The 24,869-nt window shown below is 42.0% G+C and overlaps 1 protein-coding gene across 3 annotated transcripts in view; it reads left to right on the top strand.

The window, feature by feature from the left end:
- Positions 1–9,574: 9,574 nt before the first annotated feature.
- Positions 9,575–24,869, top strand: part of PRMT7 (protein arginine methyltransferase 7) — a 204,769-nt gene continuing 189,474 nt past the window's right edge. The window contains exon 1 of one of the 3 annotated variants that reach the window (XM_086497858.1): positions 9,575–9,849. In XM_086497858.1, coding sequence (XP_086353984.1) covers positions 9,629–9,849 — 221 coding nt within the window. In that variant the 5' untranslated portion in view covers positions 9,575–9,628. The remainder of the gene's footprint in view (positions 9,850–24,869) is intronic. The other 2 variants (XM_086497856.1, XM_086497857.1) reach the window with 2 other exon arrangements.

The following is a 24,869-nucleotide window of genomic DNA, read 5'->3' on the forward strand; positions in this document are numbered from 1 at the left end:
TAAAGTCTTAGCCATTAGTCTACGTTTCTTAGTGGGTAGAGGGTCCCTTTTCACCCTACAACATCATTCCAGAATGGATGACTAGTCTATTTGGTGCTCGGGAGACATAGTTGCCGCAAGTATGTCTGCTCTTTAGTCCATATTATACTCCAAAGTCGAGTGACAAATTCTACTTGGTGTTTGAGTGACGTCGTCATCACAAACATGATTCTAAGCATGCATACTATTTAAATTTTTGCACAAAAGAGGATTAGTCTTATAAGACAAAAACATTGTTCATTTAGAAAGCATTTACATTTTCTTACTCTAGTGTAGCATTGTAAGCATTGACAAGGTTCATACTATCCTTAAGTTGTATTCCTTGCATCCATCTAGCATCTTCAAAAGGATAATTTTTGAACTTAATAAGATATCATGAGAGAGAGTGTGTGTGTGTGTGTGTAGGGAGGCGTTGTAGCACGACCTAATTGCAACCCACACAAAATTATCAAATCAGTGGATCTACAACCCGATTAGGGCATGGAAGCACGAGCATCAGATGAAAGGAATAGAGAATTCAAGATATCACCTCTCCATTGCAAGTAGAGATTAGCCATGGCAAGACTAACTCTAAACCTACTCTAATCACTAATCAAACAACTCCTACACACATCAAGCCCACCGAAGTCCGACATGCCATAGACTAGAAACCCCAAGCACACTAATGATAAGCACGCACTAATTACCACATGTCAATTACGACACTTCATCAATAGCTACACACACGAGGTGAATGGTGCTAGAGCTTCATAAAACCTATCTACACACAAGCAAAGGATAGAGCACACACACAAATTACAAGATTAAGACCCAACTTAATCAACCTAATTTGTGATGCTAAATATTGCAAATCAATTGCTCGTAGAGAGATAAGAGTGGTTACTAGCAAGAAGTACATACATCTCTCAAATGTATGTACTAGCAAGAAGTACATACATCTCTCAAATCTAAAATAATGAAAGTGTAATACTACTTCATGACAAGATGAAATGTAGAGAAGAAGTAGACTAATGAGAAAATAAAGATTAGACTAATCAAGAAGAGCTTACACTACAATGGTTAGCACTAGCCTCTCAAGCATGGGCATTAAGCTCAAAGCTAGGCCAGAGAGTGAACACTCTAGAGAGAGAGAGAGAGCTCTCAAAAGTGGATCCTCAAGAATGAAGTCTCCTTGCCTAAAGGCTTCCTTTAAAGGGCTTTCACCACAATCCCTTCTACTATGGGTTTAAGCTTGAGCTCTCGAACTACCATATATAACTTTGGAACTCCAAGTGAGCCTAAGACTTATACAAAATGAGTGGGAAATATTGTGACATCCATAGATATCTCCTGCTTGATGCATATTCGGTGTAGCCTGTGTTAGCCGCTGCTAACATTCCCCCCTTCCTAATTTGGCACACATCCTCGTGTGCCGGTGAAGCAAGACATGGTGACATGGTAGAAAGCAAGTCCATGGAAGAAATGTTGAGCTACAAAACATGAGAACAAGTAATCAGCATCAAAGGCCACCAAAAATGAATAAAACATGAAGCACAATGAACAATCATGCAAAATGAATTTTTTGCTTCCAAAAGATGGATGAATCATAGTCAAAAACTAGACAGCATAAAGCAAAAAAGACACCTAAACTATCGTGAAGATTAAACCACTTGAAATTTCAGTTTTAGTATGAAACACAAGCAATCAATTAAGACCCTAGGCTAATGCAAGTTCATAAACATACTAGCCTTAAAACTATGTGACCAATATTAATAAATCATTCAAGTCTATCATGTCTATGGGCTATAAAAAAGCTCCTAATCTATTAGTACATTGTCAAAGATTTTTGAAGCTTATGAAAGTTTGTTTTTTTCATTCATTGAAAAAAGTAAAACACAATACAAGGCTACCACCCCAAGGCAAGTCTAGGTGCGACTCTCAGCTTCTTGAACCCTGAAGAAGGTGTTCCAAAAGCCTACTAGCCTACCATGGAGACAGCTAACCCCTATCAGCCCAGGGCATCGGTTTAGGGCATTGACCAAGCGAGCCAAGGTGATTCCCCTCGCTTGCCAAGTGCCAATAAGGCGCTAGGCCTCACATGGATACAACATAAATAAATTTTCTTTTCATGTGTCTAGTAGCATTTTTGCTACTTTTTCTTGACACTTTTTTGCTTCATTGATTCATTTTTTAGCACTTTTTTTGTTTCTTCCAATATGAGATGCTTATGGCAATTGGACTAAAGGACTAAAGCCTGATCATAACCCTAGGTCATGTTTAAAAATGAATGGAGTATTAAAACTATCACTAAGAGTGTAGGACTAGCAAGAAATGACCCTACATTAACCTAAGGTCAAGATCAATTACATATGATTAGCACACATAAAACCTAAATTTTTTATGAGTTAATATTCACAAAGCAAATTGTTGAAACTTTAGGATGCCTAGCTTTCGAACATGAAAGAACCATAGCTTAGAAGCATAAATTACTTAAGCCAAGCAAGAAAATGAAGAAATAAAAAGAGCAAAATCATGGAAGGATTACACCTATTCATGCTCTTTGTGCATCTTTGAGCAAGCATTCCCTTTGTAGAGAAGTCTCTTGATCCTTTTTATTTGCAAAAGAAGCTGATTTGAAGCTAAGTGTAAACACAAGCTACAAAAGCCAATTATTGAAATCCAAAAAGCACACAAAAAACATTAATGAAAACCTAAAGCTAGGGCCTTGCATACCCGAATTTTCCAAAGGGAAAAAACCCAAGGAAAAAAAGTGCCGTTGGTTATGCACACGATGCTCTTTGTAGCAAATTTATGCATACACATCAACAATGAGAGAGATAAAATGCTTCTATATAAGTAAATTTTATAATTTTTACCATCTCTCATGCATGATTCAAAGTTGATTAGTTTCTAGCTCAATGAAATATGGAAAAAAAACAAGCCAAGAGCTAAAAAATAATGCAACTTTGATGAAATGAAGTGGCTCTTCAAAGCTGAATTTTACAATTTAAAGCTTTTCAAAAAGTTGGCTAACAACTAGGTCACATGAAATTTTACATTTTTAGAGCAATCTATGAGCTAGAGATGCTTGCAACTTGATGAAATGAAAACGAATGGCTCTCAATAGCCAAATTATGTACTTTAAAGCTCAAAAAAGTTGTGTAAACACTAGCTCAAAATGAAAAAAATTAACTTTTTACCAAGCTATGAGCTAGCATGTATACAACTTTTAATCCAAAGAATTTGGAATAGCCAAATTTTGCAATACATTGCAATGATGACCCCTTCTTGGATCAATGAAATCACACACCTGTCCACAACCCTTCAAAAAAAATTCAAATCATTAGTGCTCTTAAGCATTTGAACATCCAATACAAGCACTAAAAAAATTTAAGAACAATCCCAACCCCAAAATTTTCACTCTCTCTCATGATCATTCAAGAAGCTCAATTTTGGTGCTACGCAGGAGTTTTGCATTAAAGCAAGCACTAAAAATGTATCAAGCAATGCGAAGCCCAAAATTTAGTGATCTCTATCAAAAAGCTCAATTTTAGTGCTTTCCAATGATTTTTCATTTTATTTTGAGCACTAAAATGTATCAAGCAATGCCAAGTTCAAATTCTCGTGCATAAGGCGATTTTTTAATGCTATGAAACTTATTTATGAAAAGAAATCACACACAATCATAACACACAATAGAAATCCCCATTTTTGCTCTTAAATAGCATAAATGGCATATATAACAATGTTATGATGAAAGGGATTATTATCTTCTTGATAGGCAACTCACCACCTACGTTTTTTGACGGCCAATGAAATACCCAATGTTCTCTCTTCAAAACTCAATTATTTTAGTAGTGCACCAACTGTTATTTAAATGATAATAAGCACCACAAAATGCAAGAATGAACATAAGTTTGAAACTCGATCTCTTCCAAAACTATTGACAAGGACACAAATTGTCGAAGGAGGAGGGTGAGAACCCCCTTCAATTCCATAAAAAACAAAAACCTTTTTGTTTTATTTCACTTTTTAATTCTCTGTTTTTGTTGATGATGGCAGCACTGGCGGGCTGCAGTTGATAACGATGAATCGATGAGGGCTCGATGAGGGGAGATGGGGAAGAGAGAGAGGGAGGGAGAGGATTCTGGAGCATGTGTATGTGTTTGAGAAGACGACAAGGTGGTGTAGGCCAGGTGCAATGTATTGCTATTGACTGCGTCTGCAAGTGGGGTGTTGACCCAGGGCAGAACGCCGAGCTGCCTGCTGCTTGTGTGTGTGTGTGTGTGTGTGTGTGTTGTGTTTGTAAGCAAATGAATAGCGGCACGTGCGGGACCCAGCGGGAGCTATGGTTCCTTGTTGTGAGCAAAGGCGGGACCAGGGCCGCTCGGCAGTGAGTGTGTGTGTGTGTGACAAATTTTTTTTTTTAATCCCTTTATATGAGGAGTTTCCCACGGCATAAAGGCAAGTCATGCCCAAGCAAGTTCTTCCTTTTCAATTCGAAATTGATGCAATTCCCACTTGATTGAGCTTTGCACACATACATGTAAGCATGATTTTTTCTGCAGTAAAACAAAAACTTTCATCCGATCGTCTTAGCATACGTGTAATGGTGATTGCACATCAATCATTCTCAATCGGCACGAATTGAGTCATTCACTCCAATCCTAAAACACTTGATCATGCACACATCTCATTGCTTGAAGCAACATAATGAGAAATAAAAGCCAATTCATCATTAAAATTCTCATTACTTTGTGCACAATTAATCCACTTTCCCTCCGCATTGTCCCCAATTGAGGATTACTCGATCTCAGAATTTTAATTGGGAAATTTTTATGCATTGAAGTCGATTTCCATCCATCAATTGCATAATGTACATACTTCATACGAATGATCAAACTTTCTTGACCCAATTCTAGTCCGATTTAATAGCATGCTCACCTTCATTTGCCCAAACACTCAGTTGGACTTGGTTTAAATTTGCATGGCTACACGAGTGAATTTTGAGTACAATTACACACAAATGAATGCAATCATTTCCATGTTCATCATATCTCAATCATTACCATGGAAATACATTAAATTTTTTCACAATTGGACATTAATTGAGCAATCTATCTCAACATTTGACCCAATTTGTGATACCCATATCAACTATTTGGCCGAATCATCATCATAATTGGTAAAAATACCAATTATTCATTCAAGCACCGGATTGCACATGCCATCGAGTAGGCACACACGCCCAAATTTAGGCCAAAATTTTATGCAAAAAAATACATCAATTCCACATTGCAATGCTCAAATTGCAAACTCAATCAAGCATAAGTGAATGCATGCATGCTAAATTTCTAAAAATTTAACACTATTTTGACCCAACCAAGCAATGCACACACTCAAAAATTAAGCACACAAGTTAGAATTTGGCTCAATTGGCAATGCATTTAGGCTTACACCTAATGATTGCACACACTTTTTATGATCATTTCACAATAAAAAATCACCATCATTCGTAGAAAATCAAGCGGTCTTGGATAGGCACACACACTCAATTTTTGCCCAAAATTTTGGCAATTAAGCTTATCCAATGATTGAATTAACCTAGCATACACATCAATTACATGATTACTCATGTATCATCAATTTTATCACTTTATATGCATGCCCACACTAAAGATTAGGTGCACACACACTTGAAATTTTTGTCAATTTTTTTTCTTCTTTGGTGCATGCACACACACAATGATTTTTATGCACACAATGAACTCTTGATGAGAATTAAACATTATTTGGATACACACAAAGTTCATTAGTCACAATTTGACTATCAATTTCATTCAAAGTGTATCAAATTAGATGCAAAGTGTAGGTCGATTTGTGTTACGCATCTAATTTTAGCAAATGATTAACAACATTGAACCTCATTAATCAATCAAAAATTGACATAACAAGTGAGTGCACTTACATCCTAATTACACTCCAAGCTATTCCTTTGCTCCACACGAAAACGCATCATTGCACACACAAGTGTGTGCACCATCAAATCAGCTCCAAAATTGACCATTTGTAGCCTAAAATCAAACACTCAAATCATCAAATTAGGCATAAATTAACACAATTAACTTGATTAGGGTGATGATTCCACCTCTTACAAGGGGATTTAACATACTTTACACTTCAAATGTTAGTGGTTAGGTTAGCAAAGTTAATTGAAAACAGTAAAAATTAGCATGGAAAGAAGCGAAATTAGCAAGGGTTAGTATGAAATTAGTGAAATTGGGGGTGGAATCGGGGGTTTGGGGTATTCATAACTCAACATTAGCATCAATTTCTTGCACAACATCATCAAATCAAACCAAAAATTGAGTTACATACACAAATAACCAAGAAAATTAGTAGTGAAATTACTCTATTCTACACATCTTAAACTCACTAGCTTAGGTTATCGATCCCCGGCAATGGCGCCAAATGTAGGGAGGGCGTTGTAGCATGACTTAATCGCTACCCACACAAAATTATCAAATTCGTGGATCGGCAACCCATTTAGGGCATGGAAGCACGAGCATCGGATGAATGGAATAGAGGATTCAAGAGATCACCTCTCCATTGCAAGTAGAGATTAGCCATGGCAAGACTAACTCTAAACATGCTCTAATCACTAATCAAACAACTCCTACACACATCAAGCCCACCGAAGTTCGACTTGCCATAGACTAGAAACCCCAAGCACACTAATGATAAGCACACACTAATTACCACATGTCAATTACGGCACTTTATCAATAGCTACACACACGAGGTGAATGGTGCTAGAGCTTCATAAAACCTATCTACACACAAGCAAAGGATAGGGCACACACACAAATTACAAGATTAAGATCCAACTTAATCAACGTAATTTGTGATGCTAAATATCACAAATTAATTGCTCGTAGAGAGATAAGAGTGGTTACTAACAAGAATTACATACATCTCTCAAATCTAGAATATTGAAAGTGTAATACTACTTCATGACAAGATGAAATGTAGAGAAGATGTAGACTAATGAGAAAATAAGAATTAGATTAATCAAGAAGATCTTACACTAATTACAATGGTTAGCACTAGCCTTTCAAGCATGGGCATTAAGCTCAAGGCTAAGCCAAAGAGTGAACACTCTAGAGAGAGAGAGAGAGAGAGAGAGAGAGAGAGAGAGAGAGAGAGAGAGAGAGAGAGAGAGAGAGCTCAAAAGTGGATCCTCAAGAGTGGATACTCAAGAATGAAGTCTCCTTGCCTAAAGGCTTCCTTTTAAGGGCTTTCACCACAATCCCTTCTACTATGGGTTTAAGCTCGAGCCCTCAAACTACCATATACAACTTTGGAACTCCAAGTGAGACCAAGACTTATACAAAATGAGTGGGAAATATTGTGACATCCATAGATATCTCCTGCTTGATACATATTCAGTGTAGCCTGTGTTAGCCGCTGCGCGCGCACACACACACACACACACACACACACACACACACACACACACACACACACACAGAGAGAGAGAGAGAGAGAGAGAGAGAGAGAGAGAGAGAGAGAGAGAGAGAGAGAGAGAGGCTAGTTGTCAGCTGCGATGCACTCTCATCCTGGATTCTTTCGCTCGTCGCCTCACCCTTTCAAAGCCGCATGGCACCCAAACATAATCGTCACAGAGAGAGAGAGAGAGAGAGAGAGAGAGAGAGAGAGAGAGAGAGAGAGAGAGAGAGAGAGAGAGAGAGAGAGAGAGAGAGAGAGAACACACGAAAAAATCCATTAGATTGATTCGCCCTTTCTACTTGTTGGAGAGCCTATATCGTCTTCTAGTGATAATCGGAACAAAAGCCAAGCATCCATACTCAAACGTCCTACATGACGGCCATGAACGTGAGTGTTCACAAAATAAAGCGATACGTACAAGGAATTTCTATCGACTTTGACTATTACCCTTGGCATGTCTTCATCCTCTGATCCCAACTATGGCCAATGGCCTCTTGACGAACTATCCTTTCTCGTCATTTCTTCCACACATTAATCCACCTATCAAAGGATGTCTCTCTCTGTTCACCACCTCAACCTCAACCCTTTCCCATAATTTTCTCCAACCGTTGAATCTTCTTCAAATTCCACCTCATTTGCCTTCTTGGCCTGCTAAAGGCCTTAGTGCACTATGGGTGAAGGTCGTTCAATTTTCACTGCTTGTTGACAAGTGTCCCAAGGAGGCTTAAAAGTATTGTGAATGAAAAGAAATCATGTTCTTTTAAATACTATTTTCTAAAGTTGCATTCATCTTTTTGATTAAATAAGTGTATCCATAGGAGTTTGATTCCATGATGTAAAGTATCGATAAAGGGTTCTCATTTAAGGACTCCATAAAGATTTATTTAACTAATTTTATTTTAATTTTTTTATGTTTAGGAAATTTATTTTTTTCTTGTTTTAATTTTACTTCCTTCTCATTTTATTTTGTCTCAAAATGTTGACATGCAATGTGCACTTTTCACATTATTTAAGTGGAGTCCTTCGTAATATACAAACCATTGTGATTATATATGTTTAATAGATAATACAATTTTATATTAAAACACAATAAAAATTCCATGTGATTGTAGGCACATATTTAAACTTACTCTCCCTCATCTCCCCTTAACTTAGCAGGTCTTTGTGTCTCTCACCTTATTTGGGATGCTTAAAAAAAACTTTAAAGAACAAAGAATTAAACATTAGTTCATAAGTGTTTGATCCCATGATGTGAGGTATTGATAAAGCTAAATTTTTTTATTTCATTAAATTATTTTATTATTATTTTATGTTTATTAAATCTATTTTTGGAAAAAAAAGCATTAAAATATTTTTTTCTTAAATTTTTAATGTGTTTCTTTACTTTATTGTTTCTATTACATATAAATATCTAACAAAATGTGAGAATTATCAAAATTTTTAATTTTATTATATCCTATGCTTATTAGACTTACCTTTTCCTATGAAAACATTCAATTTTTCTTTTGTTTTAATTTGGCAATGGGTCCCTTTATTTATTTTGTTTTAGGCTCGTTACAGACTAGGGGTGACGTCCGGTATTGTTAGACTCATAGCCAGTAATTCTTTTGCACGTGGATTTGGGCATTGCTGCTCATTACACACAACATTGCGAAGGGAACGCCATATCATAGCACACATCCAAATCTGCTAGGGATTTGGATGACACTCAAGAGCTACCCAAATATGGCGGGTAGGTATTCCACCAATCAGAGCACCTGCTTTCGACTTGCTCCATACGTCCATCGTTGCAGCTAAACTAGTACCCACCTTGGCGGTGTGTAATCTGGAGCTCCAAACCAATGCCCACAATGCCCTCGTCGATGCTATGTGTTGGACAAGCTAGATTTTTTTGATATGGCAATGTGTAATCTCTCTTAGAATGCGAGTGTGAGCCTTTCAACTTGTTGTTTAAATGGACCTTCCATAACATATAAGCCATTTGTTATTATGTGCGTATAATGGATAATAAAATCTTATATTAAAATACAAAAAATGACGTTGATTGTATTCACACCCGCTACCCCATGACTTTGGATTTTGGAGCTGTAAGGAGGCGAGCATGAAAGGTTCAAGCTTGCTGCAGCAGAGGATCGACCCTCTGTCGGGCCAATCGGAGTGGGTGATCTTGCAAGAGGAAGAAGCTGCACCAGAGGCGCTTGAACACAGCTTGGCGCACACCTCCTACCTAGACATGCTTAACGATTCCCATCGAAACCAGGCCTTTGAAGCTTCCATCAGCAGCGCACTCCGCTCTTCTCCTGGACTCGTCCTGGACATTGGGTACCCTTCCTTGCCTCTCCAGTTTTTTTTGCACGCCAACATCAAGTTTTACGAGGAATGCCATTGTGCAGCCTAGAACACGAAGAGTGTACAGCCTAGAGATTGTACTACCCAGACTCCCCACAAAAATATGTGTAAAACCGTGTACATGTTATGGTGCAATTGAAGCTCAAGGACATCGTTTGAATGGAATACCCCACCGCCCTGTCATTCTACATTCCTTGGAGAGCTACCCCAAGGAAGTTGTTACCTAAGAATTTAGTTGTGTTTTCACATTGTCCTGAAAGGAAGCTTGGTAGATATAGGTATACGTTGGAGTATGGGAGTTCAAACCAATTGAGAAGTAAGGATGATATGAGAGATGCATTTTCCACAAAAGTGTTGTGTGTGTATCACTCTTTGTGGTTGTGCAGTACTTGAACTTCATGAAGGTTTGCAATGCTTGCTTCTTTGGGCCGCGTCGAAAGCGACAAAAGGGATCTGTGGCTGCTTCAATGCTCCAACTTCGGCTATGGTCGTGCGTCTACCTTCTTCAAGAATCTCCGAGGAGGAAAATTTCTAAAACCACTTCCAACAGAAAATCATGAACATACTCATTTCATGTAGAGTCACTGGAAAATACTATGCTTCCTAAATGACTGTGTATGCAATGGAGATGAAGCAAGTGATGGAGTGCCAAATCGTTCACCAAATACACGCAAAAAGTGAGATCGAATCTTGACTTTTCGGCCTAAACCTATCAACTGTGGTAAATCACAATGAAAATGCCGATGCTTGGCGGACAATGTTTTTTGTGCTCTTTCTAAGACTGTGGCATGCGAAGGAAGAGACATAGAATGTGAATTCCTTGAATGCAAACTTTTTTTCTTGTCGAGAGTAATCCGCATACATCCGTGCTCATCCATGAGTGAATCATGTGCATCGTACAATATGGCATGCCTGTGGAAAGAAAACACATAAAGAGGGTGACGAAAATAAAAGAAACCGTCACGAATGAAACACTCAAATAATGCGTGCTGACTAATCGTGCGAACACAAAATACTTCCTGAGTGGATTTTTTGGACCTCGACTCGAGAGTCAAGATCGGTTCTGCGTGATTGATCGTATCTGCAATGAGGTTAGCTTCACTAGAAAAATTATCATTTTTGTGAACAATCACGTCTTTATGATGCAAAACATGTGTGTTGTGCTTTGGAGAAGAAAGGACTGGGAGTGTCGCCTTCTCCTATTTCTTTTCAAGCTTTGCCTGTACATTAGAAATGAGAGGTGAACAATGAATAACTTCCTCCCCACGAATGATAATGGGAGAGTCACTTTTGGCATTGAAAGTGAGAGTATTGTCTGCCCAATACAATGAAAGGGTTATGCTCATGAAACCATCGAATGCCTAAAATCATATCACATCTTGAAAGAGGAGACATGAAAAATTTCTTGCGGAAGGACGCTTGCTGAATAGTGAATAACACATCAAGGTACTCTCGTGTAATGAGAGAGTCCATACCAGGAGCGAAGCCCGACACCTCGAGAGGAGATGTCTTGCGAACCTCCAAGCGGACTCTTTTCCAGAGTTACCGGGAAACGCCAATATGGGGGCTTGGAACGCCGGAACGGCGTTCCGGCCGGTCAAAATTCCCTGGAACGCATCGGAACGGACTGCCGTTCCGACAGACATGCCATCACCGGAACGGACCGGCTGGAACAGCAGCAACGGGCAGAAACGAGCAGATTTCAACTTTTAAAAATGTAGCTGTTTGGGACTTTTGGACAGCCAACGGTCATTTACAGCCCTATATAAATCCCCCCTTCCCCCATTCTTCACCAAAGCCTCAAGGAAGTTTAAAGGGGGCCATCTCTCCCTTGCTCTCAACTCTCAAGCCATAGGGGCCTAGCCTCTAGCTCTCAAGTTTCAACCTCTCTCTCTCTTGGGCTAACCCTCAAGGCTCAAGGGTCAAACTCTCTCTCTCGATCTCAACTTCCAAGAGGTGAAGCCTCTCTCTCAAGCTCTCTATCTCAACTTCTCATTGCTCAAGCCTCAAGCAAGAACGGAATCAAGCCTCTCTCTCTCTCAAGCCCTCTCTCAAGCTCTCTCTCTCTCTCTCTCTCAAATCCTCAAAGATCAAGCTCTCTCTCTTTCACGGATAATACATGGCTTCTTCTTCTCGTACAACCCCCTCCGTTCATGCGGGAAACACTCAAAAGGCGAAGGAATGGTCGTGGTGGGATGAAGTGACCTCGGAGGGCACCTTGTTGGCGGCGGGAGGTTCTCGTACATGGACATGCAAGCTATGCTCTTACACGCGGAAAGGGGGCCATGACAAAGTGAGGGCACACTTTCTTCGAGTGCCGGGACATGAGGTGAGATTTTGCTCCAACCTAACCATCGAGAAGAGGAAGGACCTCGAGGAAAAGGATCGGCAATTCAACCACAAAGCCAAGCCCGCACGCAAAGGTATTGATCGAAAGACCCTCATTTTCCCTTCTTCCTCTCTACCCGGTGTAGGTGTTGGTGCATCTTCACAAGGTCCAAAACGTCGCCAAAGGACCCTTGCCACCTCTTGGGACCCAAAGAAGAAGGAAGAGGTGGATGCGGCCGTGGCTCGATTCTTCTATCACGACCATATCCCATTTGTCGCGGCGAGGTATGTTCATTGTTTTATGATTTATCAATCTTCTCTCTCATTTCTTCCGTTATCGTCGGTTCCACCTTTTTGATACTAACCTCTTCTATGTTTGATCGAAATAGATCGGAGTATTGGAAAGTCATGGTGCAACGGATAGGAGAGTATGGCACCGGCTATGTGCCGCTATCTTCAGAGGCTCTCCGGCCCACTTTGCTCGATCGAGAGAAGGCTATCGTGGAGCAAGCAACCCTCAATATTCAGCGTCTTTGGGCAAAGCATGGCGTTTCCCTCATTGCCGACGGGTGGAGCGATACAAGAAAGAGATCTATCCATGGTCTCGTCGCATACTCGAGTGGAGAGATGTACTTTGTGCACTCTCATGATGCCACCGAGAGTGGCAAGTCCGCCGATGTCCTCTCTGCAGAGTGGACAGCGGCCATAGAAACCATCGGTGAGCAACACGTGGTGGCCTTTGTCACAGATGGGGAGGCATCAAATAGGGCAGCAACAGCTATTATAGAGGGCCACTATCCGCATGTGACAGTGTGCTTCTGCATGGCACACTGCTTGAACAACCCTTAAAAGACATCGGCAAGCTAGACTGGATCGCTCCAGTCATTGCTGATGCAATGAAGATTGTTACTTTCATCAACAATCACAACTTGGTTCGGAGTGAGTACCTCAAGAGGTGGGGCGGGAAAGTGCTTCTAAAGTATTGAGACACCTGCTTCGCATTTAACTTTTTTCTTGTGCGCAGGCTGTCTGAATGTCAAAATGTAGTCCGACAAGTCTTCATCAGTGATGAGTTCACCACCTCCCCCTATGCAAAGACAGTTGCAGGGATTTTGTGCAAGGATAAGGCAGAGGATCTTGAGTTCTGAAAGGAGCTCAAGAGTCTAGACGCACAGGTAAAACCGGTGGTTCATTTGCTTCGAGTTCTGGATGGCATGGATCCTTGCATTGGCAAGATTTATGAGGCAATGGACCGCATGATTGAGCAGCTTGCACAGCTTGAGCCGAACGCAAAGCGGTATGAGGAGATCCATGCGCTTTGCAGCTCAAGGTGGAATTCATATGCCTCTCCTTTACACGGGGCAGTGTACATGGTGGATCCAGAGTTCCAAGGTGCAGGGTAAGAGAGAGATAGGGAAGTCATGAACCAATTTACAGAGATCTTAAACAAGATGGTTCTAGACAGAGATGGTCGACGCATTGTCAGAGACCAGTTGAGACAATACAGAGAGATGTGGGGGTCATTTGGAAGTCCAGATGCTCAGATTGATCGCAGGAAGATAGGTTCAGTGCTATGGTGGGAGGACTATGGCTATGATGGCCCTGAGCTTCAGAGATTGGCGATCCGTATTCTCAGCCAGTCAGTTAGTACCTCATGCTTGGAGCAATTGTGGAGTACCTTTAGCCACATTGCTTCCAAGAAGAGGAATCGGCTTGGAGTGGAGAAGGCTAATGATCTTGTCTTTGTCAGCGCAAATTTGAAAATGCTTTGCAAGAGTACAGACAAAGAGACAGATCCTTTTACACAGTGGGAGATGGAGCAAGAGGCTCCTCAGGTAGGTGGAGATGCACATCCACCAACACCAGGTACTTCATCCGTGGTTGAGATTGAGCCGGACCTAGAGCTCGATGATGAGGAATGGGAGGATGTGCATGATTTACAGCCGGCTACTACGGATTGGGAGGCCTCTCAGGCTAGTGGCTCTTGAGTCTTGAGTCTTTGCCATTTATCCTTACCTTTTTGTACGGCTGCTTGAGGCTTGCACCCTTTGTCATTTGTAGCTACTAACATCTTTATGGTATTTGTCACCTTCAGTCTTTTGGTATTGTGGTCGGTGGTCACTGGTTTGCTCCCCTTTGTTTTTATTGTAGCACCTTGGCGGCCCTTGAGGCTTGTTAGCCATAATTAATTCCAAAGTGTTATCTCTGACTACTACTCTTGCAATTATTTGAGAGCATTGTGTATGGGCATTGTGTTTGCTCAATGTTGTATATGTGTTATGTACTTTGGGCGCTGCACATCCCAATCAAGTCATAATAAGGTTGAATGGTCTTCGAATCGTGTTTTTTGTGGGTATTAGAGTCTAGTACTCTAGTACTACTTGTATTCAAACACATAACGCTAAAAAAAACAATATTTGGGTGTTTTTTAGCCTCCCGTTCTGTGCCGTTCCCGTTCCGGGCCCGTTCCCGTTCCGCAGGGAGGCCCGTCGCCGTTCCGTTCCGCGTTCCAGGTAACTTTGCTCTTTTCTACAAGAGGCACCAATCACATCAATGAAGACTACCCCAAGATAAGTGTATGCATCTGTAGTTTCCTGACCAAAAGTGAATGTAGGTGCTGATCTGGTGATCCACTACGGTGTGGTGTTAAACACCTTAACCTTGGTTGTAACAAACTTGGACACCCCAAGTCTAGATTCTATCGCGACACAACAGAGATTCACTCCAAAACACTTCACAATTCAAGAGTCAACACGGCTCGGCTGTAAGGTGCAGCGGAATGATGTAAGGTGCACTGGAATGAATGTTTGAACTTTGCTCAAGATGAGTGCTCCGAACTGTGCTCAAGGTTCCTTTTGTTCTTATGGAAGGGAGAGCCTTCCGTTCTTAATGAGAGTGCAATGATCACTAACAAAGTGAATGGACACTGTGCTTGCAAGTGTATGAGACTGAGAGATAGAGAGAGAAGAGAAATACGACACCAGAGACGTTGTAAAACACTCCTCTGAAGGCCCCACTCTCGTCGGCGACAGTGGTCTACTATTGATTGCACAAACTTGTACAAACTGAATGCATGTGACTGATGCAAGTCTAGGCTTAGATCGATGACGACGACGGGGACGGCGAGACCGATCTAAGGGCTGAAATCTGCTACTCTTTATCTGTTGTCCAGAAACGTTGCTGGCTGAATTCTGCTACTGCTGAAAACGCTAGGAAAAATGCTGAATTTACTGGTCTTTAGGGCTGAAAACTGCAGGTCTTTAGGGCTGAAAACTGATGGTCTTCATCTGCTGAAAATCGCCATGCAATGGGAGGGCGATCTGTGGTTCTGGAAAACGCTAGAGGCCGGGATCTTCTGGTGATACTGGCTTGGATAAAAAACGCTAGGCTATGGGATTTTCTTGCGGTGAAGCTTGCTGATGGAAACGCCAAGGGCTGAACTTGATGGAAAACGCTAGGCTAGGGGAAGTCTTGCTTGGAGGGAAAACCACCAAGGGGGTTCTTGCTGAGAAGTTGCCTGTTGAGCTTGGGTTCCTGCTGCCTCTTCTGCCAATTAGTGCTAGTCTAGGTTTGCTTATATACAAACTTACTCAATTTGCCCTACCTACTTTCCAACAAAAGTCACTTAAAAATAATAAGTCAAAAATAGGTAAAATAGGATAAATGCACTGGAAAATTCCCTTGAAGGATTCTGATGGGAATGCTTATGATCATGCTATGTGCAACCAAAGGATATGCATCTACACTAAGTGTCTGGGCATGCATGGTCTGCGAACAGAATCACAAAAGTGCCAGATCACTTCTAAATCTAGATTGACAGGACTGACTAAACCCTTTTCAAAGAGGTACTGGTACCGAACTGTATGGCGTCGAGGGAGATCGTCAATAGCATCCGGAATCTTGGAAGGGACTCTTCGCCGGCCCACTCTGATGTGTGGGTCGTGCGGTACTTGAACTTCATAAAGGTCTGCAACGCTTGCTTCTTTGGGCCGCGTCGAAAGCGACACAGTCTTTTGTGGCTCCTTCAATGCTTCAACTTCGTCGAGAGTCATGCTTCTTTCTTCTTCAAGAATCTCCATGGCTGAAAATTCCTGAAACCATTTCCAACACAAAACCATGAACATACCTATTCTATGTAAAGTGAGTGAAAAAAATCTTGTCTTCCTCAAAAACTGTGCATGCAATGTAAATGAACAAAGAGACGGAGTGCCAAACCGTTCATCACACCCACGCAAACAATGAGATCGAATCTTTCTCTTATGATCTAAAGCAATCAACTCTGGCAATTCACAATGGAAATGCCCATGCTTCGTGCTCATACTTTCATGTGCTCGTTCTACGAATGTGTCATGCCAAGGAAGCGACATGGAATGTGACTTTCTTACATACATACTTTTCAGCTTTTCATGAAAAATCCTCATACATCCGTGCTTATCCATGAGTGAAACGTGCTCATCAAACAATATGTCATGCCGAAGAAAAGGGATCACATAAAGATGCTAACGAAAATGCAGGAAACGATCACGAATGAAACACTCGTATAATACGTGCGTACTAATCATGCGAACACATAATACTTCCTGTAAGGGTTCTTTGGACCTAGGCTCGAGAGCCAAGATCGATCCTTCGTGATTGATTGAATCTGCAATGAGGTTAGCTTCGCTAGAAAAAGCATCAACTAACTCATCATCCTTGTGAACAATCACATCATCTTCATGCAACTCATCATGCTTGTGAGAAATCACAACTTGATCATGCAAATCATCATGCTCGTCATTGTCATCCAAATCATCATGAAAATCATTGGCATTCAAATCATCATGCTTATCATTATCATGCAATTCATCATGCTTCTCATAATCATGCAAAGCCTGTGTGTCATGCTTTGGAGAAGAAGAGACTGAGAGGGTCTCCTTCTCCTGAATCCGTTCAATCTTCGCCTGCACATTAGCAATGAGAGAGGGAGAATGAACAACTTTCTCTCCACGAATGACAATGGGAGAGTCACTTTTGGCACTGAGAGAACGTATTTTCCGCCCAATCAATGAGAGGGTTACACGCACGAAACCATCGAATGCCCAAAATCATATCACATCCTAAAAGAGGAGAGACAAAAAATCTTCTACGGAAAGCAGCTTGCTGAATTGCAAACAACACACCAAGACACTCTTTCGTGATGAGAGAGTCCATACCAGGAACAAAGCCAGAGACCTCGAGAGGAGATTTCTGACTAACCTCTAGGCGGGCTCTCTCAACAAGAGAGGGACTGATCACATCATGCATACTCCTGGGTCAAACAATATGACAAAACGCTCGTGTTATCATTAATTGCATTGACAAAGGAAGTGGGTTTTGTGGATTCTTTAGATTCATTCGATTAAAGCTTAGGACATGTTCTTTTTATGACCCTTAATGTGACAATGAAAACAACGACCTTCCTTAGAATAAGTGCTTTGCTCTTCCGACGTGATGTATCCTCCTAAAATTCCTTGTGCTACCTTTTCATATAGAGTGAGCTTAGGTTTAGCAATTGTGTTAGCCTTACCCTTAGGTTCATTGGAAGAATTCTTTTCTGAGAGACTATTGGAAGATTGGTTAGAAGAGTTACCGTTCTTACCGTTCTTATCGTTTTGAGGGTTCTGAGAAGTCTGTGAGGTACTTGTGGAAGTCTTGTTCTCCTTAGGCTTTCCCTTGTTGTGCTTCATCTTCTGTGCGAGAGCAATCGCTACCGCCTTGTTGAGATCAATTGGATCGAGCACCTCGACATCGTACTTGATATACTCGTCCAATCCGTAAAGGAATGCCTCTTTGCGCTCATCATCCGACTTGCGTAATTGGGTACCTAGCTGCAAAACACGATTAGAGAAAGACATAACCGGCATACCATTTTGCTTGAGAGCGCGCCAATCGTCCTTCAATCGTGCGAGGTACTGAGGTGGCATAAACCGCGTCTTGAGCTTGTCTTGGAAATTAGTCCAATTGAAGGAAAGGGGCGTGAATTCGTCGGCTTCCTCTAGGTGCGCGGCTAATTGTGCCTCTTGCCATGGGTGGTACCAATTGATGGCATCACCGGCAAGGTACATAGCTACCGTCAAAACTTTGCTATTTCTTGTCTTACTAGCTGTCGCAAAATAAGCATTAAATTGATGCAACCAAGAATGAATAACCGTAGCATCCATCTTACCATCATACTTACTGAAAGTCAACTTCTCTGTGACTGGATTGTTGGAGTCCGCATCCCGGCTTACACCACTTGAGGAACACCAACTTCTTTGGCTGGTTCAGACTTCGAGGCAAGAACTTGTCGAACCACTTCTTGAGTGCGGAGTTCTCTTTGAGCCTTACGCTCGGCCTCCAAGGCTGCTCTTTAAGCCTCACGATCGGCCTCCAAGGCCGCTCATCTTGCTTCGGCTTCCTCCTTTCTTTGTGCTTTTCTTTCTTTTCGTTCGTCGCGCTCGCATTCGCATTCCAAAGCAATGCGAGTGGCTTCTTGTTGTATGGCAATTCTTTCGTTTCTTTCTTCGTGCTCGCGGTCCTTGGCTTCCTGTCGTTCTGCTTTTCTCTCTAGTTGTGCCATCATCTCTATCATCGACTTGACCATCACCTCCATTGAATTTAGTACAACTCGTGGCGTAGATGGGGAAGGGGGAGGGTCATGAAAGCCTCTTGGTGGGGAAAACTCTTCTTCGCTACTCCCATGCTCATCACCTGTATGCGAAGTATCCATTCCGCTTTGGGTGATGACCATGCACTATGATCTTTGGTTCTTAAGTTCACGAGGAACTTGGGTTCTTGAGGGTCTTGGGTTCTTGAGGGTCTTGAGGTTTTCTTTCGCTTGCAATCTGTGTTTGAGAAGGATCATCTCTTCACCCGCGTTCTGCTCTTTTCCGCGGGTGCGCCCCTTGGCGGCCTTGCGCTCACACCAAGGTTGCTTTTCCCACCTCACGTCGATTGGCCGGCCGCTAAGTGCACGGTCCGCTCTCAATGAGTGAAAAGAGGCACAAGGGGAGGCTGGACAAGCCCTTCTTTCCTGGGATTCCTGTCACTCTTCAAAAACACGATTAGCAATCGACACGCCCAAGCGAACTTGGGTTCGTACAACCTCAACAAGCAAAAAAAATTCTTGTGATTCTTGTGGTTCTTTCCTTGGGTGATACAGAACACTGCCAAAGCTCTGATACCAATGTAAGGTGCAGCGGAATGAATGTTTGAACTTTGCTCAAGATGAGTGCTCCGAACTGTGCTCAAGGTTCCATTTGTTCTTATGGAAGGGAGAGCCTTCCGTTCTTAATGAGAGAGTGCAATGATCACTAACAAAGTGAATGGACACTTTGCGTGCAAGTGTATGAGAGTGAGAGATAGAGAGAGAAGAGAAATACGACACCAGAGACGTTGTAAAACCCTCCTCCGAAGGCTCCACTCTCGTCGGCGAGAGTGGTCTACTATTGATTGCACAAACTGGTACAAACTGAATGCATGTGACTGATGCAAGTCTAGGCTGGATTGATGACGACGATGGGGATGGCAAGACCGATTTAAGGGCTGAAATCTGCTACTCTTTATCTGCTGTCCAAAAACGCTGCTGGCTGAATTCTGCTACTGCTGAAAACGCTAGGAAAAACGCTGAATTTTCTGGTCTTTATCGCTAAAAATCTGCTGCTATGAGGGCTGAAAACTGCAGGTCTTTAGGGTGACAACTGATGGTCTTCATCTGCTGAAAATCGCCATGCAATGGGAGGGCGATCTGTGGTTCTGGAAAATGCTACCTGCTGCCTCTTCTTCCAATTAGTGCTAGTTTAGGTTTGCTTATATACAAACTTACTCAATTTGCCCTACCTACTTTCCAATAAAAGTCACTTAAAAATAATAAGTGAAAAATGTCAAAAATAGGTAAAATAGGATAAATGCATTGGAAAATTCCCCTGAAGGATTCTGATGAGAATGCTTATGATCATGCTGTGTGCAACCAGAGGATATGCATCTACACTAAGTGCTTGGGCATACACGGTCTGCGAACAGACTCACAAAAGTGCCAGATTACTTCTAAATCTAGACTGATTGGACTAACTGAACCCTTGTCGTGCTGTAGCCAGTGTGACATGAAACGTTCCGTGGTTTCGGTCGTTTCGGGGTTTCGAGGTTTTGAAACGTTTCGTTTCATAGTGTCAGAAATATGTAACAGGTTTCATAAACAACATTAAATTATATATTAATAAAATATGATAAATATGTATACAATGTAGCACACATGACTCTAGACTTTAATGTCCACGAGAGAGAGAGAGAGAGAGAGAGAGAGAGAGAGAGAGAGAGAGAGAGAGGTGCTCACAGTTTCACTCCTTAGAAGCAACTTCAAGCGAGCATGATCAAAGAGATGTTCAATATTGATGAAAGTTAAAACACAGCCACTAGTTTCATGAATCATAATTGATGCATCATTGATTCATTTAGCAAAGTACTTCTATTGAACAAAGTTTCTGGGAAAAAAGCCCCAATTTTAAACGTTTATAAAAAATGCCTGTCCGTTTCATGCGTTTCGGCAAAACGTTTCATAGGTTTCAGGGTTTCATCTGCATGAAACGCGTTTTTATGTCACACTGGCTGTAGCTTGTCCACAGACACATAGGGTTGGATGTGTCACGTGACAAATGAATGTTTGAACTTTGCTCAAGATGAGTGCTTCGAACTGTGCTCAAGGGGTCCTTTTTGTTCTTATGGAAGGGAGAGTGGAAGGGAGAGCCTTCCATTCTTAATGAGAGAGTGCAATGATCTCAAACAAGTGAATGGACATTGTACGTGAAAGTGTATGAGAGTGAGAGAAGAGAGAGAAGAGAAATACGACACTAGAGACGTAAAACCCTCCTCTGAAGGCCCCACTCTCGTTGGCGAGAGTGGTCTACGATTGATTGCACAAACTGGTACAAAGTGGATGCATGTGACTGATGCAAGTCTAGGCTAGATCGATGACGACGACGGGGATGGCGAGATCGATCTAAGGGCTGAAAATTGATGCTTTTGTACTGCTGTCCAAAAACGCTACTGGCTGAAATCTGACGCAGATTTGCTGCTGTCCCAAAAATGCTAATGGCTGCAAATCATTGGAACCAAAAACGCTGATATGGCTGGGTCTCTGATGGTTGAAATCTGCTGTTGCTTTAGGTGGTCAAAGGCTGAAATCTGCTAGTTCTTTATCTGCTGAAAAATGCCATGCAAAGGGGGCGATTTGGGCTTCTGGAAAACGCTAGGGCTGAGGTGGTCTGGGCGATGCAATCTGGATGAAAAACGCTAGGGCTGAGATTTCTTGGCGGTGAAGCTTGTTGATGAAAACGCTAGGGCTAGGGTTTCTTGCTTGGAGGAGAAAACGCCACCAAGGGGGTTCTTGTTGAGAAGTTGCCTGTTGAGCAATGTTGCTCCTGCTGCCTCTTCTGCCAATTAGTGCTAGCTTAGGTTTGCTTATAAACAAACTTACTCAATTTGCCCTATCTACTTTCCAACAAAAGTCACTTAAAAATAATAAGTGAAAAATGTCAAAATAGGGAAAATAGGTCTATGCACTGTAAAAATGCTACTGATGGGATCTGACTGGAATCTGATGGTCATGCTGTGTGCTACCAGAGGATATGCATCTAATCTAAGTGTCTGAGACTCACAAAGGTGCCAGATCACTTCCTATTCTAGACTAACTTGACTGAACTGAACCCTGATCATGCTGTAGCTTGTGTCCACGGACACATAGGGTTGGATGTGTCACGTGACATCGGCGTAGTTCCGTGCCAAGAGAGATTGGCCCCAAAGACTGGTGTCACTTTCGGTATTTCTTTTATATTAATTTTTGAGCAAAGTACAACTCCCGTAGGTGCTCGCTCTTACACTCTACGTCCAGATGATCTGAGAAGAGAGACCCTTGGGATTTAATTATTGTTACAAGGGATGCCAAAAGCAGAGCCCCAAAAGCATGTAAACTAAAAGCGTCATGATCCAAAAGCTGGCAGTAATGGCCATAGTACCAAAGCAAAAATTCTGTATGGATCTGCCACGTCAGCAATCAATGCGTTTTGCGATCGATCGTACAACAATCAGCGCAAATCGCGGCCGTCTGTACAGTAGCCACACCAGCAGTTCCTTTGCTTTATTTTAATGCCAGGTATCTCCCTTTGGTCCCTCGGCAATTGTCCATAAGTTGGAAGCAACTTATTAAGTGGTCATGCCACGTCATCAGTTTGTGACATACCTATGTCTTGAAAGAATTGTAATCGCCCTCGATTACGCATGCAAAACAAACAGAGGTCATAAACCATTTCAGTAGACACTGACTCTAAGTACCGACTCACTAGACACGACACATCTAGCACTTGTGCAAAGACAACAGTCACATCACGGCACATGACATCACATGACAAACCAATCACAGAAAAATTCATTCAAAATCTTAGACCATGACTGCCAGCAACGTATTTAGTAACCACATCTAGATCGATCCTGGATCTCAGTGATGCCGGATTAACTAACCCTTATTGCGATCATGTCTATAGAGATTGAGACCGAAATGCTGCAGTCATTTCGTGTAAGGTGCAGCGGAAGTGAATATTGAACTTCGCTCAAGAGGAGTGCTCCGAACTGTGCTCAAGGGTTCCTTTTACTTACGGAAGGGAGAGCCTTCCGTTCCTTTAGTGAGAGAGTGCAATGGACACAAACAAAGTGGTGAACACTGTAAATGAAGGTGATGAGACTGAGAGATAGAGAGAGAAGAATACGACACCAGAATGTTGTCAAAACCCTCTCCGAAGGCCCCACTCTCTATGGCGAGAGCGGTCTACTATTGATTGCACAAATCTCTACAATGCTTGGACTTGCCGACGATGAGGATGACGACGAGATGGGCTGAAATCTGAAAATGCTAAGCATTGAAATCTGCAAATCTTTATCTGCTGAATTCTGACTCTATGTCGGTGACGATGTCGATGATGACGGTACGACGACGACGTGTGAAAACGCAGATGCTGAAATCTGTGTTTTCCGGGCTGAATCTGCAAACTTAGATGGATCCCACTGTGCGGTGAGGAACTGTTGTGGAAAGGTGAGATCTGCGAGGTTCGGGACTTCTTCTGCGATGTTTGACCGCTGAAAACTGAAAACGCTGATGTTCTACAAAAACGCTGCGGTTGATCTGCAAACCAAAACGCTAGGGGGCTGAAATTTGTCCTTGTTGATGGAGCTGCTAACGCTAGGGCTGATCTGCTGTCTACTGTCGCCAGGAATCTGCAAGTGTAAAAACGTTGGCTGATCTGATGCAAAAACGCTAGGCCTTCTGGTGAGAGAAAACGCCAGAGTTGTCGCGGGGGTTGGTCTTGCTGAGAAGTTGCCTGTTGAGCAAGGTGCTCCTGTTGCCTCTTTTGCCAGAAAGTGCTAGCGCTAGATTTCTATTTATACAACTTAGCAAAAATTGCCCTACCTACTTTCCAACAAAAGTCACTTTAAAATAATAAGTAAAAAATGTCAAAAATAGGCAAAATAGGTCTATGCATTGTAAAAATGCTCCTGATGGATTCTGATGGTAATGCTGATGATCATGCTGTGTGCAACCGGAGGATATGCATCTAATCTAAGTGTTTGGACATACATGGTCTGCGAACAATTTCACAGAAGTGCCAGATCACTTCTTATTCTAGACTGACTTGATTGAACTGAACCCTGGTCATGCTGTAGCTTGTCCACGGACACATAAGGTTGGATGTGTCATGTGACATCCCCTCCTTTTCAAAGTGAGATACTAGTACCAATTGTATGGCGTCAAGGGAGATCGTCAATAGCGTCTGGAAGTGAAGGACTCTTCGCCGGCCCACTCCGATGCGTGGGTCATACGATACTTGAACTTCATAAAGGTCTGCAACGCTTGCTTCTTTGGGCCGCGCCGAAAGCGACTCAAAGTCTTCTGTGGCTCCTTCAATGCTTCAACTTCGTCGAGAGTCATGCGTCTTCCTTCGTCAAGAATCTCCATGGCTGAAAATTCTTGAAACCACGTTCAACACAAAAACATGAACATACCCATTCCATGTAAAGTGACCAGAAAAAATTTCGTCTTCCTCAAAGACTGTGCATGCAACATAGATGAACAAATAGAGGGAGTGCCAAACCGTTCACCACACACATGCAAACAATGAGATGGAATCTTGTCTTTCTGATCTAATGAACCGTGGCAAATCACAACGGAAATGCCCATGCTCGGTGCTCATACTTTCTTGTGCTCTTTCTACGAATGTGTCAGGCCAAGGAAGAGACATTGAATGTGACTTCCTTGAATGCAAACATTTCATCTTTCCATGAGAAATCCGCATACATTTGTGCTCATTCATGAGTGAAACATGCTCAATGTACAATATGTCATGCCTATGAAAAGGGATCTCATAAGGACGGTGATTAAAATACAGGAAAGCATCACGAATGCAACACTCGAACAATGCGTGCTGACTAATCATACGAACACAGAATACTTCTTGTGGGCGGTCTCTGGACCTAGGCTCGAGAGCCAAGATCGGTTCTTTGTGATCGATAGAATTTGCAATGAGGTTAGCTTCATTAGAAAAAGTATCAACCAAACCATCATTCTTGTGAACAATCACATCATTATCCTGCAAATCATCATGCTTGTCATTGTCATCCAAATC

This window comes from Adiantum capillus-veneris, chromosome 24 (assembly GCF_014529385.1).
Source record: "Adiantum capillus-veneris isolate H3 chromosome 24, ASM1452938v2, whole genome shotgun sequence".
Taxonomy (NCBI): domain Eukaryota; kingdom Viridiplantae; phylum Streptophyta; class Polypodiopsida; order Polypodiales; family Pteridaceae; genus Adiantum; species Adiantum capillus-veneris.